This window comes from Nycticebus coucang, chromosome 3, assembly GCF_027406575.1.
Source record: "Nycticebus coucang isolate mNycCou1 chromosome 3, mNycCou1.pri, whole genome shotgun sequence".
NCBI lineage: Eukaryota > Metazoa > Chordata > Mammalia > Primates > Lorisidae > Nycticebus > Nycticebus coucang.
Window position 1 is genome coordinate 6,778,404 of NC_069782.1, and position 20,430 is coordinate 6,798,833.

The 20,430-nt window shown below is 49.6% G+C and overlaps 1 protein-coding gene and 1 non-coding gene across 3 annotated transcripts; both read left to right on the top strand.

Annotated features, from left to right (window-relative positions):
- Positions 1-292: 292 nt before the first annotated feature.
- CENPM (centromere protein M) lies at positions 293-17,215 on the top strand. 2 transcript variants are annotated; one of them, XM_053584818.1, is made up of 6 exons: positions 293-425; positions 966-1,045; positions 6,381-6,473; positions 9,249-9,328; positions 10,253-10,344; positions 16,819-17,215. In XM_053584818.1, the coding sequence occupies exons 1-6, from the start codon at positions 369-371 to the stop codon at positions 16,957-16,959; spliced, it is 543 nt and encodes a 180-aa protein (XP_053440793.1). In that variant the 5' UTR covers positions 293-368; the 3' UTR covers positions 16,960-17,215. The 2 variants fall into 2 exon arrangements, with proteins under 2 accessions (XP_053440793.1, XP_053440794.1); XM_053584819.1 differs by lacking the exon at positions 6,381-6,473.
- On the top strand, positions 1,518-1,652 carry LOC128582840 (small nucleolar RNA SNORA70). Its single transcript, XR_008379268.1, has one exon. It is a non-coding gene; the product is annotated as a small nucleolar RNA SNORA70 (small nucleolar RNA).
- Positions 17,216-20,430: the final 3,215 nt, after the last annotated feature.

Genomic DNA, 20,430 nt, shown 5'->3' on the forward strand with positions numbered 1-20,430 from the left:
GACTCACGTGTGTAGGTAGTCCCAGCTACACGGGAGGCTTAGGCAGGAGGATCGCTCCAGCCCAGGATTTCAAGGCCAGCCTGGGCATCACAGTCACACCCAACTCTAGAGTACTATGAATGAAAAGTAAACAAACGAATCACAGGGAACTTCCTCTGAAATTGTGGCGCAAAGGGCCCTTCCAGCACCTTCTGTTCTTTGTCAGCCCTGGAAACTCCCTTCAGGAAAGAACGTAGCGGTTCCTTTAAGAGAACCAGCTAAGCCCCTCCCAGACAGGGCCACGTGCCCCAAGCCTAGCACTTGAGGCGGAGTCCCGGAGGTTTGAAAGTGTAGCGCGCACGGGAGCGGCGGTTTGTCCTGCGACTGGGATGTCGGTGTTGAGGCCACTGGACAAGCTGCCTGGCCTGGACACTGCCACCATCTTGGTAGGTGCTGGTGGCTCCACTTCTCTGCCGGCATCTCCTCTGCTGCCAGTAGTTGCCCAGCCTCTGCGCTCTCTGAGGTGCGGGCGCTGGCTGTTCAGGCCGGGGCCCAGCTCAACCCCGCCCACTCTCCAATCAAAAGCTGGTAAAGAGTTCGCCGCGCACCTATTGGCGGAAGTGTCCCTCCTCTTCAGGGAGTGGGCTACTCGGATTAGCTCAGAGCTTGGTTCTCCCGCCTACCACCCCCCTCAAGCTGGGACTGGGTTTTCACACCTGGCAGATTAGGTTTCCTTACGGGCAGAGGCCTGACTGTTGGAGTGAGGGTCAGGGAGGAGTCCGTGCGGTGCCAACAGGCGCGGAGCGGGTCCAAACCTCAAGCCTCCAACCCGATCCTCTTCTCAAGGGTCCTCTTCTCGGGAAATGGCGCCTCTGAACTGCCTTGGGCCGGTGGCCTGATCTCCCAAGGAGTGGTTCCAAGTGCCAGGCCCTCCCCAGGGGCTACTGTGCCCTGGTCTCAACCGGTTGCTTTTTCTCTCCGGGCAGCTGGTGGGCGCCGAGGATGCTCATCTGCAGCAGCTAGCTGACTCGATGCTCGAGGAGGACTGCGCCTCCCAGATGAAGGTGTAAGTAGCTGCAGCTATGGCCTGAACTTAGGCTGGGGTCTGAGGGACCCGGGAGGCAGGGGTTGGGGCGCAGGGGTGCCTGCTGGCTAACTCTTCCTTCTTGACATGCCATTTGCCCTCGCTGAACCTGTCCGTCGTCCTGCCCCAGAGCTGGCGCCTTCGCCCCTTCAGATGTGCATATACCGCAGGCAGGACCCCACTGAGCACTCGGTCTAAGGTAGCCTCCATCACTCTCTGCCACCACACATATTCTATTTTGCTCATGGAACTTGTTACAGTAAGAAATTACCTGTCCTGGGTGGCGCCTGTGGCTCAAAGGAGTAGGGCACCAGCCCCATATACCGAAAGTGGTGGGTTCAAACCCAGCCCTGGCCAAAAAAACTGCAAAAAAAAAAAAAAAGAAAGAAAGAAAGAAAGAAAGAAATTACCTGTCCAGAAGAGAATAAAAAAAGAAAAGAAGGAAAGAAATTACCTGCAGCCAATTAAACCGACTGTGTTCCTTTCTTCATGGGGGCCTAGGGTGCAATGGCTGCAAACAGCAACCTCCTTGGGAGTGTAAGCAGCCTTTTGCTTATATCGATTGCTGTAAGGGACCATGGAAAGAATCCTTTCCAATATGTGTTCACATGTCAGACTGTGTGCTATCCCCAGCCTAGGCTCCAAACAGTTATGTATGGTGCTATTGGAAAGCCCCAGGACACTGTGGCCAGGGTTCTTATTGACCAAGTCATCATGTCCATCCACATCAAACTGCAGAATAAGGAGCATGTGATTGAGGCCTTAAACAGGGCCAAGTTCAAGTTCCCTGGCTACTACCAGAAGATTCACATCTCAAAGAAGTGAAACTTTACCAAGTTTAATGCAGTTGAATTTGAAGATATAGTGGGTCATATCTGAGAAGCAGGTCAAATACATCCCCAGTCAAGGCCACTTAGACAAATGGCAGGCACTGTATTCACTCATGAGGGCTTCCACTGTGCTGCCGCCTCATTTGCACCTACCAATAAATCCTACTTTCTGTTCATATAAAAGAAATTACCTGTCTTTTTGTCAGTTTATATGGTCCGTTTTGCCCCATGGCGAGAGTCAGGCCCTTGAGGGCAGGGGCATTGACCCTTGTTGACTGGTGAATCCCCAGTGCCTCAACTAGTAACTGGCACAGAGTAGATGCTCAATTAATAATTGTTGAATTAATCTGGTTAATTCAAGATTCGAGAAGGCTTTTGAGAGGAGGGGATGCTGGAAATATCTAGAGATTAGTAAAAGTGGAAGACAAAGATTCCTCAGTAAATATGGTGAAATAAAGCTGACTACAAAATTTTCTTCTCCTCAAACTTAATGAATGAATGGGAAAATAACAAAAATCAGCAAGCTTCACTGGCAGCAAAATATTCTGGCACAGTATGCCTGCTACCCTTACTCCCACAACAAAAGTCCTCTGAGAATTCTTTAATATTCCTCAAATTTGGAGAAAAGATAACTTGTTTTCCTTTTCCTAACCGGTAAGGGAGTAGAAACAGCTGCTGTTTCAGTCAAGTGACTGAATATATGGATGTGTAGTTGTCCCTGATAGAAAAATAGGCCCAGGGGTCTGTGTTGAAGGAGAATGATCCAAATCCAGAGGATATTCCTCCAATGACATTGGAATGCTCTTCCTAGGGAGAATAAACCTTGATACAGCACTTTGAGGACTCTGATAAGGGAGTATAATCTTTCCCTCTAAATAAAGATTGTTCATTGCTCTTTCTGTGCTCTACCCACCTCACCAGCTCTCAGGCTACAGAACATCAAACCCAACCATCAGTTTCAAATTTGTAGCTCAGAAATGGGAAAGGATTAAAAAATATACTTAATTAGTGTCAGGGTAAGTGGACAGAATGGCCTACACTGAACAAAAACAAGATGGAAAGAAGTGTTATGGGCATTATTGCAAAAAATGGGCAAGTCATATCACATACAAAAAAAATAATCTAAGGAAGAACTGACTCTAAAAAAAGGAGAACAAAGTTTGGGGTTTTTTTTCCCTAGTGTTTTGGGGAAATCCCAGGACAGTGTAGAAAAACTACCCTCCAAACATTGGTTCTCCAAGAGAATCAAAAAGACAAGTCCAACTTGATGAGTTAGATCTGTTTATTAGAGGTTACTTACAAGGGCTTTTGCTTCTAAGCAGCACAGGAATTTCTTCCACAGGAGCTTTCTTGCATGCAAAATCCATACCACTCCATCTCTTCCCAATGAGTAATGCAAAGTTTTTTTTTGTTTGTTTTTTGTGTCTCACTTTGTTGCCCTCAGTAGAGTGCTGTGGTGTCAAACTCTTGGGCTCAAGTGATTCTCTTGCCTCAGCCTCCAGAGTACCTGGGACATCAGGCACCTGCCACAACGCCTGACTATTTTTAGAGACAGGTCTTGCTCTCACTCAGGCTGGTCTCAACCTGTGAGCTCAGGCAATCCACTCGCCTTGGCCTCCCAGAGTGCTAGGATTACAGGCATGAGCCATGGCAGCCAGCCTAATGCAAAGTTTTTTACAGTTTTTTTTTTTAATTGTTCACAGTGAAATAAATAATGCAGGTACAATACTATTATCATGCTGTCATCCGACATGATGCGCATATTAGTTTCCCACCAGGCAGGGATTACATACAGTTAGCTCAAGGGCACAATAGGACAATCAAAGCAGCTCTAAAGGAGTGAGGGCCAGTTTGAGCTGGCTATTTCAAGGCAAGAAAGTGCTGGACACTTTTCCAAGGTGGTAATTATTTTGGTAAGGGCTTAATTACTTTGTAACAACTTTGCTTAGCACTCCAGGCTAACACAGCGCAATGTTTCTGTTATGTGATGGAAAACTTGCATTTTTCCCTCATCTGTATATTGGGAAATTTAATAAGAACATGAATTTGAAAGAGAACCATTGAAAGACCAAATGACCAAACAACAGAAAGAGGAAAAGGGAGGTTGCAGAGTTAAGAGTAAAAAACGAGGGCCCAAAATATTACCATTTGAGATCTAATAAATATATAGAAACACTAAGGATCGGAGTGGATGTGATTGAAAACTTTTTTTTTAGTATTTACAAGGAAAAAAGATTTGAAGAATTATAGCAATAGTGTTTGAAGATATAATAGAAGAAAATTTCCTGAAATGAGTGAAAAGTTAAATTTTTCCATTAAAAAGAATACCTTATTTGAGGAAAAATGGATACAGTACATTTGATATCAAGTTATAGCCTAGTTAAGTTATTGAACTTAAGGCATAAATAAATTTTCACGCTTTTAAACAAATATTTTTATTTCTCTGGGTATGTAGTACATGAGTAGATGGCAGGAATCAGTAACTTTTTGACCTCCTGTACTTGTGACTTGTTCTGGTCAATGAGTTGTGAGCGAAAATTATCTCTTCACTACTGAAGTATTTAATTATCAGAGAGAGACCCCACCCCACCCCCAGGCCCTTTGCCTCTCCTGTGGAGACCAGCAGCGTTATGGAGTGGCAGATTTATCAGCCTGGGTCCAGAGTTATAGTTAAAATACAACATAAATTTATATTACAGTAACAATAATGTTGATGTATGGCCAGGTGTGGTTGCTCAGGCCTGTAATCCTAGCACTGTGAGAGGCCAAGGAGGATGGATTGCTTGAGCTCATGAGTTCAAGACCAGCCTGAGCAAAAAGCAAGATCCTGTCTGTCTAAAAAAGTATAGAAAAACTGAGGCAAGAGGATTGCTTGAGCCCAAGAGTTGGAGGCTGCTGTGAGCTATGATACCACAGCACTCTACCCAGGGCAACAGCTTGAGACTCTGTCTCAAAAAACAACAAAACAATAATGTTGATGTAATGCACTTTTAAGAGTCTTGACCAAATGTAGGATGAAGTATTAGAAGTTAGAGAATCAGTCTGGCTATTTTTTGGTTGTAGTTGTCATTGTTGTTGGCAGGCTCGGGCTGGGTTCGAACCTGCCAGCTCCCGTGTACGTGGCTGGCGCCCTAGCTCCTGAGCTAAAGGCGCTAAGCCAATTTTTTCATACTCTTTTTAAAAATGGGCTCCTTTAGGATGTAATCTCTGTGATTAAGAAAAGTTTATCCAGGGTGGCCCCTGTGGCTCAGTGAGCAGGGTGCCGGCCCCATATACCGAGGGTGGCAGGTTCAAACCCGGCCCCGGCCAAACTGCAACAAAAAAAAAAAGCCGGGCATTGTGGCGGGCGCCTGTAGTCCCAGCTACTCGGGAGGCTGAGGCAGGAGAATCGCCTAGGTCCAGGAGTTGGAGGTTGCTGTGAGCTGTGTGACACCACGGCACTCTACCGAGGGCGATAAAGTGAAACTCTGTCTCTACAAAAAAAAAAAAAAAAGAAAAGTTTATCCAAAGTTCATCTACTTTTTCAATTTCACTTTAGTTATTTTGCTTTATTCATTCAAATTAAATACTATTATCCTATTTTTAGATTATATTTATTGTCTGAATATGTATATATTATGCACATGATGACATGTTTAGAAAAATGTTGTAATGCTAACAGTGGTAATTTATACATGACTGGACTTTTTTGGGGAGTATAGGTTGGGTTTTTTTTAATGGTCAGTAGTAGAGTGTTCAAGAAAAGCCTTTGGGTGGGTATTTATTAACTGGAGACCAAGTCCAAATGTCCCAGTTGTGTGTCCTATGGTCACATGGTAATTGATAGAAATGGGACTTGAAGGGCGGCGCCTTTGGCTCAGTGAGTAGGGCGCCGGCCCCATATGCCAAGGGTGGCGGGTTCGGACCCAGCCCTGGCCAAACTGCAACAGAAAAATAGCCGGGCGTTGTGGCGGGCGCCTGTGGTCCCAGCTGCTCGGGAGGCTGAGGCAAGAGAATCGCGTAAGCCCAAGAGTTAGAGGTTGCTATGAGCCGTGTGACGCCACAGCACTCTACCCGAGGGCGGTACAGTGAGACTCTGTCTCTACAAAGAAAAAAAAAAGAAATGGGGCTTGAGCCCGCATCTGCCTCACTCCAGAGGAGTTCAGTTTTAGCCCTTAAACTTCACGGCCCAACACCTCCTATTCTGAACCAGGTCTCCCTCCCTCCACCATGCAGTGTGGTAACTGCATAGCTATAAGTGCGTGACATCTTATATCCAGACCTCCTTCTTGCCTATGTGGTTACTAAACAGATCTCCTTTCTGGAAGAGAGAATCAGACAGGAGTAATCCAGATAGGACTGACTCTGTCCTGCCTCTGTACTCACCCAGGGAGTCTTGACCACAAGAGTCTTGGTCAGGAGCCTGTGACAGCCTCTTCCCCATGAAGGGCAGCATGTGAACATTCACTGTGCATCTATATTTAGTCCTGTAATTTCTTGTTTTTCAGCCACTTAGCAAGGTCCCTCCCATTGCCCACCAATGTGAATCGGCCCCGAATTGATCTGATCGTATTTGTGGTTAACCTTCACAGCAAATACAGGTGAGACCAGAGGACGGGGCTGTCAGGACTCAGGCAGACCTGGCTTGGGAGTATACTGGGACAGTGACCTCACTTGTAATGGGAAGGGGAGGAGGCTACTGGCTCACACTGGTTGTCCTAGCACTTTGGAAGGCCAATTCCTTGAGGCCAGGAGTTTGAGATCAGCCTTGACAACATAGGGAGAACCCATCTCTACAAAAAACAATAATTACCCAGGTGTGGTAACATGTGCCTTTAGTCCCAGCTGCTCAGGAGGCTGAGGCAAAAGGATCTCTTGAGCCTAGGAGTTGAGGTTGCATTGAGTTGTGATGATGCCACTACACTCCAATCTGGGCAACAGAGTGAGACCTTATCTCAAAAAAAAAAAAAAACCAAAAACCCAGAAAAACACCTGAAAGATGAGTTAGCCAGGTAAAGATGGGAATGAGTCCATCCCTCCTGGGGTATGAAGCTGAGGCTACACAGAGCTCAGAGTCCTACACAGATACTAAGACACCACTAAAGCTGTGGTGGAGATCCAGATACAGGTAACATCAGGCCCACACGAGCAGGGGTTTAGGCCTGTAGTGGGACTGAGAAAGCTGAGATCTGCCATGAATGCCACAGGGTAGGATCTGTTTGCCTTAGCAGATCTGTTGCTTTCTGAGTGAGGCCTCTGTGCTCACTGAAAGGGCATTGGCCTGATCTTTGGAGAGACCCAGCTCTGTAGCCACCCTCAGGAGCAGGGTCATTGTTGCTTTTGTCCTCAGGCTGAAACCTTGGCTTGGGCTACCTAACCAAGATGACCTTCTTTGGCCAGGAGTCAACAGATTCCTTCATCAGTCCCTGGACACCAGTGAATGAAAGCCTGGGCCCAGGAGGTCAGAGCGTCCCTTGTTAGGAAGGAAAAGAGCATTTTCATACAGTGGTCTGATTAAATTATTGCAACTAATAACAAAAGCACTTTGGTAATACCCAGCTACCTTTTTTTTTTTTTTTTTTTTTTTTTTTTTTAGAGACAGAGTCTCACTTTATGGCCCGCGGTAGAGTGCCGTAGCCTCACACAGCTCACAGCAACCTCCAACTCCTGGGCTTAAGCGATTCTCTTGCCTCAGCCTCCCGAGTAGCTGGGACTACAGGCACCCGCCACAACGCCCGGCTATTTTTTTTTTTTTTTTTTTTTGGTTGCAGTTTGGCCGGGGCCGGGTTTGAACCCGCCACCCTCGGTATATGGGGCCGGCGCCCTACTCACTGAGCCACAGGCGCCGCCCCTTTTTTTTTTTTTTTTTTGAGACAGATTCCCACTATGTCGTACTAGGTCGAGTGCAGTGGCATCACAGCTCACAGCGACCTTAAACTCTTGGGCTTAAGCAATTCTCTTCCCCTAGCCTCCCAAGTAGCTGGAACTATACGTGCCCACCACAATGCCTGGTTATTTTTTTGTTGCAGTTGTCATTGTTGTTTTAGCATGTTGTTTTTTCATAGTGCTCTATTGCACATTTGCTTTTCACATTTGATAACTATTTAACATGGCCTGGGCCGTGTTCAAACCCGCCAGCCTCCGTGTATGTGGCTGGTGCCCTACCCACTGAGCTATGGCGCCACCCCCATCTACATTTTTTAAAGACACATGCTATGACCCAGCCATTCTGCTTCTGGGATCTACCTATTTCCTACAGAAATATTTGTTCAGATGTGCAAGGATGTGTGTAAAAGAATGTTCAAGCTGCATTGTCTGGAATAATGAAAAATCAGAGACCACGTGATGCCTATCACTGGGAAAACATATTGTGGGATGCTTGCCAGGCATCCTGAGGAAGGCGGGTTTCTGTGTACTGGTAAGGAGTTTGATGATTCAAATACCACTGGCTATTTGAATATGGAAAGAATTCTAGGAGACTTGTACCTCAAACTTTGGCAGCAGTTTCCTCTGGGGAATTGAGAGTTAATGGTGTTGCTGAGTGGAACTTTACTTTTTTCTTTTTTCTTTTTGAGACGGTCTTACTCTGTTGCCCTGGGTAGAGTGCTCTGTCATCATACTCACAGCAACCTCAAACTCATGGGCTCAAGTAATCCTCTTGCCTCAGCCTCCTAAGTAGCTGGGACTATAGGCGCCTGCTACAACGCCCAGCTAAATTTTCTATTTTTAGTAGAGACAGGGTCTCCCTCTTGCTCAGGTTGGTCTCAAACTCCTGAGCTCAAGCAATCCACCCATCTCAGCCTCCCAGAGTGCTAGGATTACAGGCGTGAGCCACTGCACCCAGTTAGGACTTTACTTCTTACATATATACCATTTTTATAAGCATGAGTCACTTTGTAATTAAAAGTAATTTTGTTTTGTTTTTATTTTTATTTTGTAGAGACAAGTTCTCACCCTGTCACCCAGGCTGGAGTACAGTGGCTATATCTCATTGTAACCTTGAGCTCCTGAGCTCAAGCAATCCTCCTATCTCAGTCTCCCGAGTAGCTGGGGCTAGAGGCACATGTCACCTCACCTGGCTTATTCTTTAATTTTTTTTAGAGACGGGATCTCATGGTGTTGCCCTGGCTGGTCTGGAACTCCTAACTTGAAGAAGTCCTCCACCTTAGCCTTCCAAAGTGTTGGGATTACAGGAGTGAGCCACCATGCCTAGAAGTAGTGTTTTTAAAAAAGGGATAAAAGCTTCTCCAGGGCTGTTGCCTGTCACCTTCCTCTTACTCTCTGGCTTTTCTAGCATCAGAGAAGGGAGTTTCTATTTTCTCTGTGTAAAGTTTTGTCCTCTGATTTGCTTTCTCACGCTGGCCTGGCCACCCCAGCCTCCAGGTCACAGAGGAGTCCCTGCACCATGTGGACACCAGTTTCTTCTTGGGGAAGGTGTGCTTCCTCGCCACAGGCGGTAAGTGTGTCCTTCATGTGCCCCTGCTCACCCTAACCAAGGGAAAGCTGTGGCAGTTGTAGACTCCTTGCTGAGGCCGCCTGGGGATGGAGTTTGACCTGCTGTCAGCCTTTCTAAAAGTGGATCTGAGCAGAGAATTTTGCTGTTGCCTAGAGTCGCCTAGTGGCTCCCTGTAGCTTTCAGAGTAAAATACAAACTTCTCTAAAGACTTGAAGTACTTTGTGGTTTGGCCTCTGCCTTCTAATCTAGTCTCATTAGTCCCATTTTTTGAGTTAGGAAATAAAAATAGCTAAGTTTTATTGAGTTCTCACTGTGAGCCAGCCATTGTTTATAGTTGCTTGGTTCTTTATGTCATATTAATATTTGAAGTAGGTATTATTATCTTAGTTTTTATAGCTGAGGAAACTGATGATGATGTTAACTTGCCCAAGGCCCCCATAGCTAAGAAGTGGTAGAGCTAAGGTTCATACCCAGATAGTCCTATTCCAGGGCCTCTTAATGGTACTGCCTGGCTTCTCTCAAATACTTTTTTCCTCTTTGTGTTGCTATACATCAAAACTCAGCTCCAGAGTTGCCTCTGGTACCAATGACATATCTGACTCTCCAGCTTAAGTGTTAGCTCCATGAGAGAAGGCTTGGCCCAGATTATTCTCAGCACTAGTGAAGACATGAAGGCTAGGTTGTTTCTAGATATCAAGTCATTGGCTCTGGAGTAACCCAGTGGGGTAGGAGCTATAATTGTGCTCATTGTCTAATTCGATAGCCTTGATGACCCAGAAAAAAGGGCAGACAGGATTGTCACCCCCATTGACTAGAAAGAAACTGAGATCCAGAGCGGGGAAGTGAATTACTTTGCCCAGCGCTTACTGGACTACAGCCATGAAGGCAGAGCTTACCGCTGTCATTCTCGTGGCTTCCTTGCAGCTGGGCAGGAGAACCACTGCAGCATTCATCGGCACACCATTGCAAAGCTGGCCCACACCTACCGAAGCCCATTGCTCTTCTGTGACCTGGAGGTGAGGACACTGTCACAGCCGCCTGTGTTATACTTGGATATGGGGAAGGGGCAGTCAACACACACTGCATTGTCAAGAGCATTTATTGAATGATCAAGTAGCCAAGTGAGGTGGCTCCTGAGGTGGAGGGAGATGCAAGATCCTGCTTTGAATCCTGGGTTTTCTGCTCACTGGCTGTGACCTTGTTCTTCCTCTGGGAGGTCTGAGCTGCCCCAGCCGTGCACAAGACTTCTCAGTTGCTTTGCAAATCTATTTATTGGTTCTGAAGTTCATTTTGAAGATTGTGTTTCTGCTCTGTTCTGGATGTCACATCCATTCCCAAAGGCAAAGAGATGTGACCTTTCACTACTGTCTAGACCAGCAGTTCTTATTCTGGGGCCTACGGAGAACTCTAGTCTAAGGACCGAATTCAAGGAATCTATGAACTTGGATGAGGGAAAAAAATCTTTTTCCTACTACTAAGTGAAATTGAGCATTATGAGTATAAAAAAGATATGTAGGTAGTTATTAGTAGAATCTGTGACTGTTACCAATAGAAACGGCAGGCAGCTGTGTGTGATGCCTATAGTCCCAGCACTTTGGGAGGCTGAAGTGAGAGAATCACTTGAGGCCAGAAGTTTGAGGCTGTAGCCTGGGCAACATAGTGTGATCCTGTCTTTATTAAATAAATAAATAAATCATGCCGGGCAAGGTGGTTCATGCCTGTAATCCCAGCACTTGGGAGGCCAAAGCAGGTGAACTGCCCTGAGCTCATGGGTTTGAGACCAGCCTCAGAAAGAGTGAGACCCCATCTCAAAAAAATAGCCAGGTATTGTGACGAGTGCCTATAGTCCCAGCCCAGCTACTTGGGAGGTTGAGGCAAAAGGATTACTTAAGCCCAAGAGTCTGAGGTTGCTGTGAGCTATGACGCCACAGCACTCTACTGAGGGCAACAAAGTGAGACCCTGTCTCCAAAAAAAAAAAAAATCGACTTGGTGCCTGTGGCTCAAGGGTCTAAGGTGCCAGCCACATACCCTTGAGCTGGCGGGTTTGAATTTAGCCTGGGCCTGCCAAACAACAATGACGGCTGCAACCAAAAAACAAATGGGTGTTGTGGCGGGCGCCTGTACTCCCAGCTACTTGGGAGACGGAGGCAGGAGAATCACTTGAGCCCAGGAGTTGGAGGTTGCTGTGAGCTGTGATGCCACAGTACGCTACCGAGGGCAACAACTTAAGGCTCTGTCTCAAAAAAAAAATAATAAAATAAAATAAGACAGCTCATTTAAAAAAAAAAAATTAGCTGGGCATAGTGATGAATGCCTCCCAGGTACTTGGGAGATTGAGGCAGGAGGATCTCTTAGGGCTGCAATGACCTGTGATTGCACCACTGCATTCCAGCCTGGCCAGCAGAGTGAGACTCTGTCTCTAAGAAAAAAAAGAAAAGAAAAGAAATGGCAAATGTTTTTTGTTTGTTTGTTTGTTTGTTTGTTTTTAGAGATAGAGTCTCACTTTATTGTGCTCGGTAGAGTGCCGTGGCCTCACACAGCTCACAGCAACCTCCAACTCCTGGGCTTAGGCGATTCTCTTGCCTCAGCCTCCCAAGTAGCTGGGACTACAGGTGCCCGCCACAATGCCCCGCTATTTTTTGTTGCAGTTCAGTCGGGGCTGGGTATGAACCCGCCACCCTCGGTAAATGGGGCCGGTGCCCTACCCACTGAGCCACAGGCACCGCCCTGGCAAATGTTTTTATATCACATTAGGGTTGGGAGTATCTCACCACTACTTCCACATGACGAGCGCCATTAGACTCGCCTCTGAGTCAGAATTGAGGAAGATACACATAGACCTCTATCACACTTTTGCTTTTCACATTTGATAACTATTTTCTAGAACCCCTGCCTAGGTCAGTGCTGTGGTCTCACACATGGGACCATGAGGCCTGGCATACCTAAAGTGGCTGCCCCTGCTGGGCTTTCCTCACAACAAACCTCTGAGGAGACAAGAACGGAGAGAAACAGCTGGTCAGTATGCAGGTACCTCTCCTGTCATAGCGGCCGCAGTATGGCTTTGAACAAGTCACTTGTTCATTCTCATCGCTGAAGGAGAATCAGTCATGGCTTCACAGCCCAGGTGCTTGTGGTGCCAGGCATGCAGTGCTGACTGTGGCCGTGAGGTGGCGGGCCACACCAGGTCCTAGGTTCTCTTCTAGCCTGAGAACTCTTAAGACTGGCGTTTGTAGGAAGCAGGAGCCCTTGCCTGTTTCCAGCCTGCAGCTGGGGCTGCGGAAATGCCTGCTCACAGCATAGACCCACACCCCTGAGATGAAGCACCAGTGTCTGGACCGTCACCGTTCCTCTTCTGCGTGATTGAGTCTGAGCCTCACCACACTCTGAGGCCTTTGCATAGCAGGAATCATCGGCCCCATTTCACAGATGAGGAAATACACTCGGGAGGGTTGTGACTCACCAAGTGAATTAACTGCCTGGGTCTGCTGCTGGGGTCTCTGCTGGTCCCTGGGGACACGGGTAAGTCACCAGCCCTGCCCCTCAGAGTCCCCTGAGACAGGCAGGTATGTAATGTGTGCAGCAGCAGGATTTGCTGGGCTTTGGAGATGTGCCAGTAGAATTAAGTCATTTCTTCCTGTATACCCTTCCTGGGCAAAGCTGTGCTTGTACTTAGACTTGGGTTTTTAGCCATGTCCTTGGAGTGATGTGTGGATTGGAGGAGGGCTGGCCAGAGCAGCAGCAGCTTGGAGATAGATTTTAGGGGCAAAGGCCACAGAACTTAGAGTGAGATGATTTATCCAACAATACTTCTTGAGTGTCTATTGCGTGCCGAGGGCTGTTCTGGGCTCTAGGGCCACAACCACAAACAAAGCAGCAAAAAATCCTGGCTCTGTTCTAGTTGAGGAATCAAACAAGGTAAAGAAGTAGAATGTGTTAGAAAGTAGGGATGGGGCGGCGCCTGTGGCTCAAGGAGTAGGGCGCCTGTCCCATATGCTGGAGGTGGCGGGTTCAAACCCAGCCCCGGCCAAAAACCACAAAAAAAAAAAAAGAAGAAAGTAGGGATGGTCCTTGTCAGGTGGTGGTAAAGGGGCAAGATTTGGCCAGGCACAGTGACTCATGCCTGTAATTCCAGCACTCTGAGAGGCTGAGGAGGGTGGATCACCTGAACTCAGGAGTTTGAGACCAGCCTGAATAAGACCAAGAACCCTTCTCTACTAAAAACAGAAAAACTAGCCAGACGTTATGGTGGGCACCTGTAGTCCCAGATACTTAGGAGGCTGGGGCAAGGGGATCGCTTGAACCCAAGATTTTGAGGTTGCTATTAGCTGTGATGCCATGGTGTTCTAGACAGAGCACAGAGACTCTGTCAAAAGGGCTTGGGGGCAAGATTTAGATAGGGTGACCAGGGAGGCCCTACTGTGACTGTGACTTTTTTTTTTTTTTTTTTTTTTTTTGAGACAGAGTCTCATTCTGTCACCCTGGGTAGAGTGCCATGCACCTGTCTACAACTGTGACTTGAGGGTGGCGCCCGTAGCTCAGTGGGTAGGGCCCTGGCCACATACACCAAGGGTGGTGGGTTTGAACCCTGCCCAGGTCAGCTAAAAAACAACGACAACTTCAACAAAAAAAGAGCTGGGTGCCTGTAGTCCCAGCTACTTGGGAGGCTGAGGCAAGAGAATCACTTAAGCCCAAGTGTTTGAGGTTGCTGTGAGCTGTGATACGCTGACACTTTACCCAGGGTGACAGCTTGAGACTCTGTCTCAAAAACAAACAAACCAGGGCGGCGCCTGTGGCTCAGTGAGTAGGGTGCTGGCCCCATATACCAAGGGTGGCAGGTTCAAACCCAGCCCCGGCCAAAGTGCAACAACAACAACAACAAAATAGCCAGGTGTTGTGGTAGGCACCTGTAATCCCAGCTACTCGAGAGGCTGAAGCAAGAGAATCGCTTAAGCCCAGGAGTTGGAGGTTGCTGTGAGCTGTGTGATGCCATGGCACTCTACCGAGGGCCATAAAGTGAGACTCTGTCTCTACAAAAAAAAAAAAAAAAAAAGAAAAGAAAAGAAAATGTGTCAACCGGTCTATGAAACCAGGGTATGGTGCCCCATGATCACATTAATGTACACAGCTATGGTTAAATAAATAAATAGATAAAAATAAATAGGGAGGCACCTGTGGTTCAGTGAGCAGGGCGCCAACCCCATATACCGAGGGTGGCGAGTTCAAACCTGGCCCCTGGCCAAAACTGCAACCAAAAAATAGCCGGGCGTTGTGGCGGGCGCCTGTAGTCCCAGCTACTCGGGAGGCTGAGGCAAGAGAATCACTTAAGCCCAAAAGTTTGAGGTTGCTGTGAGCTGTGACGCCACAGCTCTCTACAGGGCAATATAGTGAGACTCTGTCTCTACAAAAATAAAAAATAAATAAAGACTTTCAGGGAGCAGGGGGTCGGGCATGGAGCTGCCTGGGAAGAGTACAATCAGCAGGAGAGGCAGCAAGTGCAAAGGCCCCGAGTCTGGAACTTGCCTGATGTGTTCCGGGTCCAGCAGGGAGGTCTGGGTGCTTGGGACACAGCAAGAAGGAGCAGAGCATTGGGAGATGAGTCACAGGAGCACTGTGGCCAGATCGGGAGCCTCATGAGCCACAGTGAAGGCTGTGGCTTTTTTTTTTTTTTTTTTTTTTTTGGCCAGGGCTGGGTTTGAACCCGGCACCTCCAGTATATGGGGTTGGCGCCCTACTCCTTTGAGCCACAGGCACCACCCTTTTTTTTTTTTGTATAGACAGAGTCTCACTTTACTGCCCTCGGTAGAGTGTCATGATGTCACACGGCTCACAGCAACCTCTAACTCTTGGGCTTCAGCGATTCTCCTGCCTCAGCCTCCTGAGTAGCTGAGACTACAGGCGCCCGCCACAACGCCCGGCTAGTTTTTGGTTGCAGTTCAGCCGGGGCTGGGTTTGAACCCGCCACCCTCGGTATATGGGGCTGGTGCCCTACTCACTGAGCCACAGGCGCCACCCAAGGCTGTGGCTTTTACTCCAAGTTAAGCTGGAGCTGCTGGAGTGTTGGGGCTAAGGAGGGATGTGGCCTGACTTGGGTTTTAAATGGATCCCTCTGGCTGCTAGGAGGAGAGTAGGGGGCAGTTCTGGAGTCTTTCTAGAAGAGTTAGGAGTGGCCTGGATTCCGTGGTGTCCAGGGAAGAGGGAAATAGGTGTTCTACAGCACTGGCTGTTTCCAGGAGGAGCTAGCAGGATGTGCTGGTGGCCAAAAATGAGAGACACAAGAGGATGAAGAGTCCGTGATAACTCTGAAGCCTGACTGGCTAGAAGGATGGCATTGTCCTTGGCTGAGGTGGGAAGACCATGGGAGGGGCAGGTTGGAGGGTGCTCCAGTGGCTCTGTTTGGGGCATGCTGAGATTAAGGCATCTATTAGGCATCTAAGTGGAGAAATCAAGCAAGCAGCTGTACATGTGTGTCCGACATTCAGGGAAAGCTCTGGAGATATAATTTGGGCGTCATCAGCAATTATATGATTTTTAAACCATAGAACTGGATGAGGGCACCCAGGGTTGAGCGTGGGAGAGCAAAGGACCAAGCCCTGCAGCCCCAGCGTTTAGATGTTGGGCAGAGGGGAGGGAACAGCCTGCGGGGTGGAAGGAAGCCTTTGGGTCTCCTGGAAGCGCGTCACAGAGGGAGTGAACAGCTGCGTCACATTCTGTCTTGGGACCAGCGAGGTGAAAGCTGGCAAGTTACCACTGGATTTTGTACTAGGGAGGTCAGGGGTGACACGTGGAGGGAGTAAGAGGAGGGGGCGTCTGGGATACCCCAGTCTCTAGTTTGAGTGACGAGTGGGTGTGGATGCCCCCAACCCCACCCCCAGCTAGAGAGGGAACAGGATAAGGCAAGATACTTCTGAGGCCACCTGTGGCCAGGGAAGACATGAGCAGCCATCCATTCTTCCCACAAACGTTCACAGAGCACCTCTCATTGGCCTGGTACTGGCAAATAGTTTTGTCCCTGCTGAACCCCACCGCTCCCCCCGGGCCCAGCAGCCTGGGTAAAGGAGCTCCTTTTGAATGGCGCCGCCTCAGTCGTGATGAGGGCCACTCTTTCCCTCCCTCCTTCCCACTCCTGCCAGAGTATCTGTCTTTACTCAGATCCTGGTAAGTGAGCCTTTGGGGCCCGTGTTGTCTGGGACGAGTCCTAGCTGGAGCCCAGCTCTGCAGTCACTAACTGTGTGACCTGGATGGTTTACTGGACCCAGCCCACCTTGCTTGCTAAGCCTTCGTTTCCTCTTGAGCAGAGGTCACAGTCTGTGGGTATCTCTGGGGTACTCTTTGGGGGATTGTGGAAGCTGCGGTGGTTGGAAACTGCTTCGTGAAGTGTGGCGTGAACGAAGGCCACTGTGATGGGCAGTGGCGGCCGAGCTGCCCTCTGAGGGAGGCGGCAGGGCTGGCCACGCATCTGACTCACTGCTGCGCTCTGTTCTCCCCACAGGTGGAGAGCTTTCGGGCCACCATCGCACAGCGCCTGGTGCGCATGCTCCAGATCTGCGCTGGCCACGTGCCTGGTGTCTCGGCGGTGAACCTGCTGTCCCTGCTGAGGAGCTCCGAGAGCCCCTCCCTCGAGGATCTGTGAGGGCCAGTGGCCCCTGAGCTGCCCCTCCCGAAAGCCTGGCGCCAGCTCCGTAGTCATTTGCTTTTGGCGGAGACCAGGGCTTGCTGGGCCCTGGGTCAGCAGCAGCACTCTCGCAGGTCGGAGGCAGGGAGGTGCATAGCCCCTCAACGCTCCTTCCTGCAGAGCTCTGTGCCTTTAACTGCCTGACATGTGACATTGCCGCTTAAGATTTCGTTTGAGCAAAAGGGTCTGTGGCTAAAAAAAGTTTGCCAATCAACTGGTGTTACCCACTACTTTGACTCTGCAGATGAGCAAACTGGCTGAGCACAGTTATCAAGGAGCTCGGACTCCTGAGCTAGTTCCAGAACCTCACTGTTGCCTCTGGGAGTTCAGTTTCCCAGTGTAAATGAGATAGCTCTGCTCACCTCGCACAAGAGGACCAAATGGAAGGACAGGGAGGGTCTGAGGCTTGTCACTCCTGCCCTGTGGTGGGTGTACTTGCTGTGTTCGTAGCGCAGCGTCAGCCCATTGCACACTCCCAACAGACCCTCCGGGAACAGTCACTATTTGAAATCACACAGAGCCGGCGGCTTACCCTAGCTCAGGGTAAGGTGCCGGCCACATACACCAAGGCTAGTGGGTTTGAGCCCGGCCTGAGCCTGCTTAATCACATGACAACTGCAACCAAAAAATAGCAGGGTGTTGTGGCTGGTGTCTGTGGTCCCAGCTACTCGGGAGGCTGAGGCAAGAGAATCACTTAAGCTCAAGAGTTGGAGGTTACTGTGAGCTGTGACACCACCACACTCTACCGAGGGCAACAGTATAAGACTCGGTCTCAAAAAAAAAAAAAAATCACACAGGGCCGAGTCCAAAAACAGGTGCAGATTGGGGATCATACCCCAGCGTCAGAAGTTTGTGAAATGGGCCGGGCATGATGGCTCATGCCTATAATCCCTGCACTTTGGGAGGCCGAGGTGGGTGGATTACTTGAACTCAGGAGTTTGAGACCAGCCTGGGCAAGAGCTTGTCTCTACTAAAAATAGAAAAGTTGGGCACCTATAGTCCCAGCTACTCAGCAGGCTGACGTATGCTGATGCTGTGGCACTCTACCCAGAGCAGCAGAGTAAGACTGTCTCAAAAAAAAAAAAAGTTGGAGAAACACTGGAGGGTTGGGTTTTGAGTTGGGGGCAGGAGACCATATGATGATCTCTCTCCTCCTCCTCTGAGTGCCATCAGAAATGTGAAGAGTGTTGCAGTTGGACACAGAGACCCCACCAGGCAGGTCGGCACGTGGAAGCTTGGGAGTGTGAGGATCTGCTTGGAGAGACCTCAGGAATAGCCAAGTCCAGTCTCCCTCAGAGTGTTAACAGTGCGCTTGCTACTCCTGTGCTGCCCTAGCCAGGGCCTGCCTTCCACCTCAGGCCTCAGGATGGTCCGCACTTGAAGCCCTGGGCAGTGCCAGCACCGCAGGGCTCTGCCTTGACATCACCACTGCAGCCAGGGTTTGTGCTTTTGCCTGAGGGTGGGCAGACTGAGACATCCTTGTAGGTGTCATGGGGAGGGCCCTATCTGCCTCCTTTCTGGAGGTGCCTTCCAGAACTTAGCTCAGGGCCCCACCCCTAGAGCTCAGTGAGGGTTTGTAGACACCTGGCTGTGAGGCAGCCCCTTGGGCCCCTCCGAGGACCTCAGCTGCGTAGATTCCGGTTGAGGCCCCACATGTCACCTGACATTTGCAGGGCACTTCATGCTTCACAGAGCTCTTCTCACACAGCAGTAGCTCCTGTCACCTCCTGGCAGACCTATGAGGTTGATGTTTCCCCATTTCACAGTTCATGAAACTGAGACCATTGTCATCAGAGGTGTGTCCACAGTCACAGTCACACAGCAGAACCAGCCTCCTGCTTTTCCCCTCCAGTTGTTTTTCTGTGTGTCTTGTGGCTGAATAAAGGTCCGGGCATCCCGGCTGGGCAGGCTCTGAGCTGGGAGCACAGAGAGTGGGGACGGGCTTTGCACCTGGTAGAGCAGCAGCCTATGAATGTGACTCTTAAAGCAGTGGCCCCTGCTGCAGGGTGGGACACTGTGACGCTGTTAGCACTGCAGGGAGGGCTCCAGGATAGCAGGTAGGAGAAGAGCAGAGGTCTTCACCACAGGAGGGAGATAGGGACAAATGTGGGCATGGGCAGACCTTTAGCCAGCAGTAAGGAACTCCCTTGGGCATTTGGACAGAGTGGACAAGGCTGGCAGAGAGAGGTGAGGTTTGCTTTGGTCCCCAAAGGGATGAGCAGTAGCTGAGGTCCAGAGATGGCCAGCCTTCCCAGAGGGCCCAGGGTTCCGAGAGACAGACATTATCTCCACCCCCTCAGCATGCTGGGCTATAAAGGATGGGACCCCACAGAGTGGGTGGGTGGTAGGGTAGGTCTTTGTGGGGCCAGTGGAGTATGGTGTCGGAGGGAAGCAATGTGGACTTGGGAGGTCACTTTGCTGGAGACAAAGAGAGGCCGTCCCCACACCCCTTGCTCCCAGCCAGCATGGGGCACACCTCTCTCTCTGGTCTCTATGCCACATTTTCTTTGCCACCTGGTACCATTTAACAAGAGAAGCAGCATCACATTCTCCAACTGAGGATCTGGGAGCCTTCCAAGCACCAGGGGAACATGATGCTGTCACTGCTGCCAGCTCCCAGCCGAGCTTGGCAGGGGCCCTAGAACTGAGAGGCTGCCCCTCTGGGGTTGGGGGCTGGCCTGCCCCTGCTCATAGCAGAGCTGAGCTACACTAAATGGCAGTCAGTGCCCTGTCAGACCTGCTGTCCCTGGAAGGCTGTGGAGGGGTGGCTGGGGAATGTGTTCCCCCCCCCCCAATCTGGAGGCCAGTGACATCGTCCAGAAGGCTATGACAGGGGAGTAGTGGAAGGCCAGTCTCTATGCCTGACATGTGGCCAGAATTGGTGCCTGACACAGTGGTGGGGTGCAGGGAGATGGGAGAGGCTGGGCCTGGCTGCTCACCGATGACATGACCTCAGGCAGGTCACTGCATCCAGGAGCCTCAGACCCTCATCTGTAGAAGGAGGTCAGGCTAACTAATGCCTTTCTCCCTAGTTGCCAGTGAAAAAGCCATTACTTTAGTTTTAAGCAAATGTAAAATCTCTCAGGGTTGCCATGGTCACACGGTGGTCGCATTGGGGGGCAAGGACCTGTGGGTTACAGGTCTTAGTGAGGGGTGGCCTGAGGCTCCTGGAGGAAGCACCCCTTCAGCTGTACCTGGAAGCTTCTGGGTCCATGCCCTGTGAGCCCAGAGGAAGGAGGCTCTCAGCGCAGGGCTTGCTCAGGGTCACAGGGTCCCCTCAGCCCCTCCTTGGGTTCACCCCAGTGAGTTCACATACTCTGTAGGAGGCGGTCTTGACTCAAGTGTTTTGCCCGTGCTGTGGTGTCTCCCATCCCTGCAAGGACGCAGGGCTTTCCTAGCAAGGAAGGGGCTCCACAGATTGTCCTGTGT

Bases quoted from the DNA above. Each gene is read 5' to 3' on its own strand.
- CENPM (XM_053584818.1), top strand. From the start codon at position 369: ATGTCGGTGTTGAGGCCACTGGACAAGCTGCCTGGCCTGGACACTGCC. The intron at 426-965 runs GTAGGTGCTGGT...CTCTCCGGGCAG, and splicing joins TGGACACTGCCACCATCTTG to CTGGTGGGCGCCGAGGATGC. The intron at 9,329-10,252 runs GTAAGTGTGTCC...GCTTCCTTGCAG, and splicing joins GTGCTTCCTCGCCACAGGCG to CTGGGCAGGAGAACCACTGC.